The following is a 12,209-nucleotide window of genomic DNA, read 5'->3' on the forward strand; positions in this document are numbered from 1 at the left end:
ATGAAGAAGGAGGGGGGAGAGGCAGCGGGGGGGCGGGGGGTGATAAGGCAAAGTGAGGAAATCAGCATGTCTGTGGTCAGAGTTAGTCCAACGGCACGGATAAAAAGGTGAAAAGACGAGTGGATGAATTAAGACGTGACAGAGGAAGAAAAACAAAGCATTTAAAACTGGTGTTAAATGAGGTAATAACACAAGAGAGGGGGAGTTTGTGGAGGGCAGACAGGAAGGAAGTGCAGGAGGTAGGATTGGCGGACAGAAGGATGGATGAGAACCTCATTTGCATGGGCACCAGAGGAAGGGGGGAGGAAAAGAGGGAAGAGGAAAGGGACAAATTCACTCGCTATAGTTAAAAATGTTACGCCTGACAGTTAAATTCTCTTTGTGTGTGAGTGAGTGTGTTGCAGTGGTTGAAATAGCACAGTAGGGTGCGTGGTGTTTGTTCTACAACATGGCTTTTGGGCTTTTTACCGCTCCACACACAAGTTTGATTCTTTCTTTTCTCTGCAGGCTGATTTCTGATTTCACCTTTTGGTTCCTTTTCCTGTCTCCTCCTGCTCTTTAGGAGAAGTGAAAAACAGACAGTGACCGTTTGTGTCAGACTTTCATTTGTTGGTCTTCCTGTTTCAATAGTTTTTTGGGCAATTTATACTGGTATTATGTTCTCATTTTCTTTATCTGCTGAGACGCACATTGGACTTCTAGGTTAGTTTTGTTTTGTTTTAGAAATCACAGTGATTCCATAACTTTGGGACAATATTCTAGTAGCCAGTTATCTTTTCAATAGTTTACTTTTACCTTAAATAAGCTTAAAACAACCTGCTGATTTATTAGTCCAAACTGTACGTCTTCTTTGTTTGCTGTGAGCTGATCTCATTCCTTCCCCTCTACTGGATCTTTTTTCAACTGGTAACTATTTACACTGTTAAACAGAACTTTGTTGACATGGAGAGAGATCGGAAAAATTTGCCATTTGTTAGGCCTTTGATTTCACCAATTCTTGTAGCGGTTTTGTTATCACTTTGTTTTGTTCCTCTGCGTGCCACCTGGTAGAGCCTACTTCAGTTAAAGACGACTGAACCTCTGAAAAGTAGACAGAAAAGTAGAGATGAATCATCAGTGTATTTCTGCTGCAACTGAAACCTATCAAAATGGTTACGTATAAGGTTTCCCTGCAACAACACTGTTAACAATAAGTGACAATAAATGCCAGACCTTTTATTTTAAAAGGCAGCGGTGGTAAAAATATATGAGAAATGTCAACAGCATATATTCACTGCGTACGTATGTCTTGCAAATGAGATCCTGACCAATACGTGGTGCACCTGGCAGGGCGTGATGCAGATTTCACCAAAATCTCCATGTATTTTTTTTTTTTTTTTACTATGTGTTTTTGTTATGACTACTCTCAGCCGACACGTGGCAAGGCTGTTCCCTGGATGTGGCTTCGATCTGGCAAACTGGAGTGGACCACCCAGGCCCTATCATTGTACATGCGCCAAGTATTGGTTTAATTGTAGCCACAGATATTTTCATGTTAGGGTGTAATTTTATAAAAAGAGATTTTGCAGAGTTTATGACGGAACTGGAAATAAAGGAAACGACGAAAGCCTTTATCAAGTATTAGTTTGATATATTTTTAATGAAGCTCCACATAAATCTTTTGTGCACCTGTCACAGACCTTGATTAAATCTGAAAAGAAAGATTTACCTGTGATACTCTGTTCATCTTAGTTCAGATGAGCTTTAAAACGTGCTCTGAAGAATCTGACGTTGTATAATACCTGACATGGCTTGAGGGCAGTCATTTAGTTTCTCTTTCTCCGTCTGCAGCAATCATAGAAAACATTCCTTGTTAGTCTAAGAAAGTGCAGGACGTCCTGGCGTCAGTCACTAGATTTTTTTTTTTATAAAAGCCCATTATGGAAGAATGAAATCAAAGGAACGGTAAAAACTCCCGGGCGCTACAAGCATGTTTGATTTGTGACGCGAAGAAATATTGAAACGTGTTTTCTTCTGCTGCAAATATTCCACATTCAAAGAAATCACAGTGACTCACTTTGATAGTGCGGCACTATACTATATGGCTTTGAATTTTGATTGAAGTCCACGCTTTGAAAGAAGTCCAGCCCCCCGGCTTTGACATCACGGAGGCCCCTGAACCGCCCGTTCTCGCTTCCCGATAGTTTTCATCAGGGAAACGCTGCTTCACTGGAAGGAATATAAAGTCAACATTGTGGGTTAAAAATGTCCCGTTGGTGTGTCTGCGTGTGCGTATACGTGTGTGTGTGTGCGTTTCAAGTTTGTCCAGACATTTTTTCCCCCCATCGGGGCAGGAGTTTGCAGGAAATGTCCGGTTCTCTAGGAGTGGAAAGCCCGTTTGTGTGTGTTAGCTGGTAGCTGTCTCTGTGTGTGTGTGAGTGTGTGCATGACAGTAGTTGTGGTAGGAGTGTGTGTGTGTGTGTGTCTCTTGCCAAGTGCATCAGTGTATGTTTGTTCCTGTGGACGTGAGTGTGTCCGACTGACGTAATGTTTGAGCTTACCCAGACAGAGATCAACCAAACCATGACACTCTGCACTGGTGTGTCAGTCTGTGTGTGTGTGTGTGTGTGTGTGTGTGTGTGTCTGGCAGAACAGAAGTTTGTTTTCCGAATTTGGAGGGAGGGGGCAAAAGTCAACAATCAGCCTGTTGATTTATGCAGCTACCAGTTCCTTCCATTACACCTTCCGTGTACAACCAAAGCAGAGTTTGTTCTCCTATTATTTTGATGTATGGTGGTGTTGGCCGTGAAGAGCAAGGTCAAAAACCAACAGTGCTGTGTTGATTTATGCTTCAGCGGCTTTTCCTACGACCATCCTACATCGAGGCCGGGCATTAAAAGCATCCATAGGATAATGGTGACTTGTTTGAGACCACGGTCGGTGAGTTTGACACCTTTTACAACCGCAGCTGTTTTGTCTGTTCCATCCTTTGAACCTTGTGTTTGCTGAATTCAGTGTTTTTTTTTTGGGGGGTGGGGGAGGTGGGGTTTGCAATCGATTGTTGCTGTAAGTCAATTTTTATGAAACTGAAGTGATGTCTCAGCATCTTTAATGTTGATATTTGATTTTTGCTTCACTGCAACAGAAAACTAAAAGTCTCAGGCTTTTGTGGCTAAAACCAAAAGATTAGTTTAGAATAGAACACATCATTATTCGTATTTGGTTTCAGACACTGAAAATATTTTACATATTTTTATATTTAAATCAGATTAACTGATTTACAAACAAATGGCTGAATGGCTTAAATCTTTTTGATATTCAAATTTAATAAAAAAAAACAGTTGATCACATTTTGGTTATTTCTGTACCCATGCTGGGAGGACATTGGGTATTGAGTCATTGTGTGGGGAACATACCGTATAAAGGGAAGTGACAGTGTGTCATCAAATTGCACGTTGATATGTGTCACACACACACACACACACACTCTCGAGTTGTGGCGAAGCTCACAACAATAAGCTGATGAGTTCTTCCTTCGCACTCGTCAGCCTAAATATCCTGTTTACCAAAACGATGTCTATCACTCAGCAGCGGATTTAAATATTTGTTCAATTCTGTCATAGTGTTGTTTTCTTATTTTGTGACAAAGTTTTCAAAGGAGTTTTCCTGTGGTGAAGTCAAGTTTGTCCCAAATGTTGTTCTAAGTGTCACGACTGTGACCTCAGGAATGTGGTCTTATGTACATTCAGATGAAACACGGCTTTGATTCAGAGGAAATGTTATCACTTGATTTTCTTCAGTTCAAATCAATTAATGGTTTAACAGCCGAGAATATTTGATTTTGTTCACTAAAAAACTACTAAAAAAAAATCTGTCAATTTTTTTACTTATTAATATTTTGATGCTTCTTCATTTGGTAAACTAAAAAAAAAAAATCTGTCAATTTTTTCACTTATTAATATTTTGATGCTTATTTAGAACTTTATTCTGTGACAAACTTAATTCTAAACTTACTCTACAGTCATTTTACTCTGTCGATGAACCTGCTGACGATCATGAATGGAAACGTTCTGGAAATAATTCTTGATGGTGTTGAGTTTTTGACCCGTATGTCAGCAGTTTGCATCAGCTGTTCCTCAACCGCTCCTGGTGACTTCTGTTTTCTGCTGCGGCTCGTCCGCTCTACTTTTTTATTTTCCCAATCCAGGAACAAAAGTCACATTTATTTAATTTATTAATGTAACAAGAAGATTCATAACAAAAGAAGTGGTTTGTTGTAGGGAGAGCCAGTCATTTATTACTGAAAAACAATGGCATCGTCAACGTTGCCCTCATTAAGGAAACTTTTTACAGGCTTCTGAAATGTTCACATCTATTTCCGATGAAGAATGAGGAACAGTTGTAGCTCTGTTTCCTGTTTCGTTTTATTCAACATTTTCTGTTAAATCCTTGTTGCAATAGTAATGAGTCAACAACCTTAACAATATATATATATATAAAAGAACCTACTTTTAAAGTTCTAAAATCATAGAACTTTGTTAAATGACTTTTTGTCTGTGTGCCCTAAATACTCTCTGTGTTACACGATAAAATACATTTGATCCAAATGGAAAAATTATTCTTTAATACCTGTATTAAGTCTTCGCAGAAAACCAGCACTTGCAGCTACATCTGATGATAGAATGTGGAACGTTGTACGTGACAGGACATGTAGAAGTCAAAGTGTTCCTGTCAGGAGAAGCCGGTCCCTGGTGGCCATTCTGCTGGTTTGTTCTGATGGAGTAAAGATTTTTAAAGGGCAGATGCAAACATCAGCATTTTTAATCAAAATCCAAACTATAAAAAATAAAAAAAAAAAGAAATAATTTGTTTCAGATGGAGCAGTTTTCAGAGCTGAATATGAAACAATGCACTCTCTGTGCCGTAATTGGTGGAACATGGAGCTCCAGTGCATCTACATAATGTCCAAAAATGCAGCGAGACACATCAAAAACGGTCCTTCAAAGACCTTTTTTTTTTATTCTTCTGTAGAGAATGAAGAGAAAAAAAAAAGAAATAAAAACTAAACAAAGAAACGGCTATAATTACTTTGACCGCCGCGCCGTTGGAAAACAGCATTAGCAATAACAAATCAGAAAACAATGAGAGATCAAGTCAGAGATGAATGAAGAGGCCTGAGAATGACTGAGAGCAGATCCACGTCCTGGTGTGTGTGTGTGTGTGTGTGTGTGTGGTTAGGTGTTAAACATATGTATGGTTACATGCATACATGTCTGTGACTCCCTCTGTGTGTGTGTGTGTATTACTGAGTGGGTATTTGTGTGTAATCATGTACGTCAGGCGGTCATGAATGGTGTGTTTGAGACGGAGCGGAGTGTGGAGTTCCTCGGGCTGGACCAAATTGGAAACAGAAAAACAAACATTCCCTAGGAACCCCTCCACTCTCCCGCTTCCCCCGCCTCCTCCTCCTCCACCCCCACGTCTGCTGGCTAGTGGCGCAGTCCAACCTGTCTGGGACAATGTAACGGTCTATCGTCGGCCTGGACCACACGCATTTGTGGAGTTGGGGGCGGAGGAGGGGAGTGAGCGAGTGAGGGAGCGAGGGAGGGAGGGAGCTGGTGTGCAGGAGCCAGCATCTGTGGTGGTGGTGGGGAGGGATCCCACAGTGACAGTTGGAAAAACAGACAGTAGAAGAATATGAATATGACAGAGCGCTCAGTGATGGATTGATGGGAGAGAGGAGAGGTGGAGGGAGGAGACAGAAGGAGAGTTAAACGTTGATGGACATGCCGAGGAGAAAAACTGAGATAAGCCACGGTGGTGGAATGGAGTGAAAAGGAGGAGGACGAGGAGAGAAACAGATTGGCAGGGGAAGACAGTGATTGAGCAAATGAATAAGCAGCGGCAGCTCCTATGAGTCAGTGTTCCACAGGGAAAATATTTAGACCCACACTCGCTCTCTAACAAAAAGAAAACCTTGTTCTCTCTTTTTTTTTTTCCTTTTTCCCATTGGTGGACACTGCTAATGAGTGAGTTGCCCTCCAATTTTTCACTTTCCTTGAGGAGAAAGTTCCTACTTTCTTTCAGCTCTAATAACTAATGCTGTTTTGCGGCCAGTTGTGTAAAATACAGAAGAATATGTGTACGTTGTCAGTGTGTAATCACAACTGGAATTTTTTAAAACCGGTGGGAAATGATCACAGCTTATAACTCTACAGAGGCTACCTTTTTTTTTCATTTCCTGCTGTATAAAAGATTTCAGCTCCTCAACAGTCTGTGCTCTACAGCTGTTTGTACCAGAACAGTCGAGGAAAGCAACACTTTTGTTAATATGTGTGAGAAGGACTTGGGATGACACAGTCTGAGGGAGTGTTGTGATGCAGCAGCAGACAATGATTACCTGAAACCTTTGTTATCACTAAACCTGCTCTTTGAGAACCTTTTCAGAATACCCTCAGTATGGACATTTTCTGCCTTTTCTGTCCTTGTCCCAGTTTTTTTTCTGTCTTCAAAGATTAAGTTTCAAATTTTTGTCTTTGTAAAAGCATAAAAACAAACATCATGTAATTTAGCCTGTCAAATGCTAAAAACAAGAACTAGGCTGCAGTTGCATTTTTAGGAAGTGAACAACCCCCTTCTCTGAATATGTGGTTTATTGTATAAATCATTAAACCACAGTGAATCCTCATTTGCAGCCGTGAAGACACGTACTGTTACAGGGTCCTGCGGCCTGACTACCTGGAAATCATTACCAGCTTTTTTCTTTTTCTTTTTTTTTAAACCCGTATTTTAACTTACTGTTTAAGATGGGAGGGTCCTTAAATGAGTCATAATTTCAGTAATGACTCATAATGTGTTTTAAAACTCATGCCAGCACTCTCTTTTTTTTTCTTTTCAGCCAGCAGATATCCCTTTTCAGATAATGACGCACTCAAGTTCTCAAATGGCTCATGTGTTCATTTTCTGTCCGTTACCCAAACAGAGTACGAACTGGAACTAGGATGTGGTCGGGTCCACACCGGGACCAGGTAAACCACGGAACAGGTGCCCCGGGGCTTTGAAAAGCACCTTGTATGCATCTGTTTCAACTTCTTTGTAGGGTTTTGCCATTTAATATACACCAGGTCTAAATTGGAAGTGACAGTGGAAATAAAAAATCTGTGGATATGCACGGTCTCTCCGCTCTATCTTCTGTTTTATCGTTTAAGAAATTTAATGACCCTCAGAGAAACAAGTTCCCCCCCAAAAAAATATACAGATGTGAGCCTCGAGCCGTGAATGTGTGTACGTGTGAAGACTCTGGATGGGCCGGTTGTCCACACAAACACACCTACATGCTGACACACACGAGTCAGACTGACCCAAGGAAACTGGCGTTGTGTAAATACAGACTCAGATTTAGATTTGCGGTAAGCGAGAGAGAGAGAGAGAGAGAAGCAAGATGGATGGAAAGTGGAAGAAGAAAGGGTGGCAGTGAGAGAAGCGGGAGAGGGTGGAGTGATTTTTGTGGTTGGGGCAACAAAAGGGGGAACCGAGAGCTGGAGAGTCTGACATTTAACACTAGAATTACCAAATAACGACAGTATAATTGGCCGTGGCTCTGGCCAGTGGAAATGCGATATCCAATCATGTGTTTTATTTATTATTACTACCTTCAAATTGCTCGGCCATGATGGGTTTAGCTCTCATTTATAATGTGATCAATAATGAAATAGAGCGAATAATAATTATGGGAAGAAAGTGAGGGAGGGGCCTGGTGTCGGGGGCGCTGATTGAACCTGACTGGTTTTCCTAATTTAAAATAATTCCTCTTGGTTTTATTAGTGGCTTTTCTGTCACCAGTGTATTGGCAGCCAACTCTAACTGGCTGTTAGCTCTGAGTACTTTTAGCTGCCTTTACATTGCCAATGTGTTTTGGCCTGCTCTAGTCTGTGCCAGTTTCCATAATAGCACCCACCTTAGTGAGACACACTCATGCTTGTTATTAAAAAGTATTTGCTTTTAATTGTGCTCTGTGGAGCGTGGCCTTCCTCTCTGAGCAGATGGAGAAGCACTTTCAACAACACATCGCTTTAGTCAGACCGGTATTAAAGATCCGTTAGAACAAATGTAAAAGAAATGACTTGCTAATGCACCTCCTCATGTTGATTTCCCTCTCAATTGCTCACGAGTTCAAAACGCATTAATACGGCTGCCGTGATGTCATCCTGAGGCCCTTGGAACAACATTCACAGGTGGAAGCCGTAGTCCACTGTCAAATCTGATGATGAAACACTAAATTGGTGCGATCAGAGCGTTGGACTGGCTGTGGGCCTCCGGAGGGCACTGTGTTGTTTTTCTTGATCTGCCAGTCAATTTGGTTTGTCTTGCGTCTGGGCAAAATTGTTTCCCGTAAATGTTAAAAGTGCACAAAATGTTTGAAGTCAAACGGGTTCCAGTAAACGTTCCACAACGCTCTAACTTTATTTGTCTTTCTGTCACGTTCCAGGTTGTTAAGGTGATGCCGAAGTCTGACAAGCATAACTGAGAGCTGAACCTGAAAGAAAAAAGAGAACGAAGGGCTGCCATGCACTTGATCAAACTCAGAACTGTGTAGAGCGGCAGTTCAGACAGCCGTCGGATGTGGACCAAAGGGAACCGCTGCTGCATGGAGTTTAGGATGTTCTCCGACAGAAGTCAGAGAAGCTAAAAAAGTTGAGTGTGGAGTTACCGTTCGTGGACCTGCTCTGTAAGACATGGAGGGATACTAGTTTGGATCAGGCAACAGCCGTCTGCCTCCTGTTACCGTGTGGAGTACCAGGCACCAGTAGCCGGACCGCGCTGCTGGACAGAACACCTGTGGGGCGGAGTGGAATTGAGCTGCTTCAGCTGAACCGATGCCAAGGCCCAGCGTCAGGCGTGATGTTTTTGTAACCTGATGACCGGCAGAGGTAGGAATTATCTCTTTATTTTTCAGTCCATATCACACAGTGGCAGTGGAATAAAGAAATACCCCAGTCACACAGTGGCAGTGGAATAAAGAAATAAAGTGGAATAAATAAATAGATCACTACAGTATATTTACTTAGATTAAATAAAATCTGTTTTTATCACATTATTTACACATTAGAACTGCCAGTAATTCAGCAATAACAAGAAGTTGGTACAATAAGTACAAAAATGTATTCATTTTGGCAATATATTTGTATAAATATACATATTTGTATCGCAAATTCATGAACCATCGTGAGTTGAAAAGACCAGGTTTTTAAGTTTTGATTTTTCAAGTAAACAATTCTAAACTAACTTTCAAATTTGGTAACAACTATTTTTCCAACTGAAAAAGTGTTTTTTTTTTTTTTTTAAATTAAAGGTTTCTTATTTTAAAGCTTCTGAAATATAAACTTTTTTTTCTTTGTTTTTTCTTTGCTGGAGAATGCCATCATTTTAAATTGATTCTCCATATATGCCACAACTTTGTCTCCTAAATGTCCAAACATTGTGGATGAAGTGACGACTGAACCTAACTTTAAAACATGACAGTGATAATGAGATGAAGCCTTCTAAATTTAATCTGGGCTCTTTGGGTTTTATTACTTCTTTGAATATAAAGTAAAAAAAAAAGTTATTTTTAAATCTGTGTCTTATTCCCCCACAGTGTGTGTCTGCACATGTGCTTTATTTCTGTGGGTTATGATTCATTTTAAGCTGAATAAAACATAAAAAAATGTCCATGAATAATTTCTAAATATCAGAGGAAAAGAAGGCCAAGAGTGACATCAGTGCATTTCAAATGCCAAACAGTTTCAGAGTCTTGGTAGATTAGTATTACTGCCTTCAGCTTGATGGAGACAGGGTGTATTTTCTCGGCGACTAAATGACTGCTGATGAAATGTCCTTTATGTAAAGCACGCTGCTCTGAGGAGTCTCATGAAAAAGTGCTCTTAGTCATAACTGTTGGAGGAAGTGACGGCGTCGCCTCTGAATGCTGCCCTGTAAAACCCTGGTCCACAGATTAAGCTGCTTCGGTTGTGAGGCAGCTGAAGAGCCTCTTGTGTATACATGCATTTGACATTATGCAGTGACTGAGTCTAAGCCAAACATTACCTGCTCCTCCATCATGCCCACTCTGTGGCACTCCGCTTCAGTGGACCTCATTAGCCCAGCTCATTTAGTGCCGAGCGCACAGTGACGGATTGTGGCAGCGACTCGGTGGGTTGTTTAATCTGCTGAGGAAGATTATATGTACTTAGAGTAAAATATGTAATTGTTACCAGCCGTTTCTGAACCTGTGACATGTTTTGATTTAGCCTTCTAAACGCTGCAAGCACACTGGAGAGCTTTAACTCTAACACCACAGTCAGAGGAAGGCTGATGAGTCTGACAGGGTTTGTACAGGTGCTGGAAATCTTTTTTTTTTTTTTTTTTTGCAGACTGGTATCTGTCTGATTTGTTTCCTTTTAAATGCAAAAGAACATTGTGAGTGGAAAAAAATAACCTCTGAGTATAACTTCTGAGCCTGTGATCATTGAGTCAAGAATAAAAATTATTCTTAGGATTAAATAAAAGCTTCCCCAAAAAGAGCTAAGTTAGTTGAAACGGCTAAAAGACAACAAACACAATTGAAAAATGAATTTTTTATAATGTGTCCAAATAAGTAAAGTGAATGTCAGTTCAGATTAAACAGTTCATATTGCAAAGAGAAACAATATTGCCAAAAATTAAAAAAAAAACTCTTTTTGTTTTTTTGTTTCTTCAATGGAAAAGTGCTTCACAGTGATTTAAGAGAGGACTGAGGAAAAAATATGTGAGAATTAAAATAAACTGCTGCCCCACACCTCTCTTAAAAAAAAACAACAAAAAACCAATGATTGCTAAAGTTTTTCAAAGATGAAATCCCTGAAAGCGCAGAAATCATTTGGATCCTTCATTTTGGATTCTCTAAATTCAAAAGTGTGAACTTTAATATTAACCAACATTTCAGCAGCTGCACAGAGTTTAAATTACAGAAGCTGTTTTCCGTCGCCACTGACATAATGCAATTCATTAAAACGTAGTCACACGTCCACAGTTGACTGTAGTGCAGGAATACAGTTGAGGTTTTCTTGTAAGCGTGCATACAGTGCTGCAGTGGTCTGTGGTGTGGGATGCTTTTTAATTACAGCACTGTTTTTATATGTTGTGTTTGTGGAGTCATTTTATCGCCGTTGCACTGTATGTGCAAAACCTGTCAACTGTGACGCCCAGAACGAGCTGCTGGATCGAGTCGACACTTTTAAAAAAGTAAATGTTTCATCGAGTCGACACTTTTAAAAAAGTAAAGAAGACCCAACCGTTCTGCTGGATCGAGTCGACACTTTTAAAAAAAGTAAAGAAGACCCTACTGTTCCGTCTTTATTTAAAACAATAATTCAGTTGAAACAATTCTGTTCAAACAAAGTGCAGAAATGTGTTGGAGTCAAACGCAGTTGTGAGTTGTGTTAGTTTTGTTAAAGTTAGTGTTTTATGATGTCATATATTTTTCAGTTTTAACAACATTCTTGTTATGAATGTCTTTCTCTGGCGTTCTTTTTTTTTTTATAGATACTGGTCAGTGCAAGTCTCAGCCCAAAGCTGTCGTGTGCATACTTCAGAGATCTGCTGCAGACTTGTGTGTGTGTGTGTGTGTGTGTGTGTAGGTCTTTGTATGTGTGTATTTGTGTATGTTTTTCATTATGTGGTGCGGTGGCTTTGCTCGGTGATGTTTTTTGGCAGGGCGGATTGCTTTGAGCAGGATTGCTTTGAGCCGCTTGATTCTTTTAGCTGTGGTCTGTGTTCGTCTGTGCATTCGAGCTGTCCAGCCACGCACAACGGTTTATTTTTGTCAGGTTGTAGCCCACAGACCAGGCTGGGTAAATCCTCATGTTGTCAGGATCTCTCTGTCTCTCTCTCTCTCTCTCCTGGTTGTTGTCTGGGTGTGTGTGTGTGTGTGTGTGTTACACTGCTGTTTCCTCACACCATAGCACCAGAGGTCACGGTGGAACCCGGGGCGACGGAACAGTTGTGTTCACATGGAAGTTACCTGCTGACCTATTTGTTGAAAGTGGGTCGTCCGGTTGCTCATTGTGTCTCAGAGATGAGCTCATCTCAGAACTTAACATGCAACAGGATGTATCACTTTGAGTTCCCACACTCTTAGAAACACACACACACAAACAGACACACACCATGCAGCAGGTACTACCCCCCTTCCCCCCCCGGCTCCCCCAATT

The 12,209-nt window shown here is 40.7% G+C and overlaps 1 protein-coding gene across 1 annotated transcript in view; it reads left to right on the forward strand.

Moving 5' to 3' along the window:
* Positions 1-12,209, forward strand: part of trps1 (trichorhinophalangeal syndrome I) — a 201,081-nt gene that overhangs the window by 117,389 nt on the left and 71,483 nt on the right. The window contains exon 12 of the mRNA XM_025064881.1: positions 8,468-8,909. Within this exon, the coding sequence (XP_024920649.1) occupies positions 8,897-8,909 (13 nt within the window). The 5' untranslated portion in view covers positions 8,468-8,896. The remainder of the gene's footprint in view (positions 1-8,467; positions 8,910-12,209) is intronic.

The sequence above is a fragment of the Cynoglossus semilaevis genome, chromosome 18 (assembly GCF_000523025.1).
Source record: "Cynoglossus semilaevis isolate Cse_v1.0 chromosome 18, Cse_v1.0, whole genome shotgun sequence".
Classification (NCBI taxonomy): Eukaryota; Metazoa; Chordata; class Actinopteri; order Pleuronectiformes; family Cynoglossidae; genus Cynoglossus; species Cynoglossus semilaevis.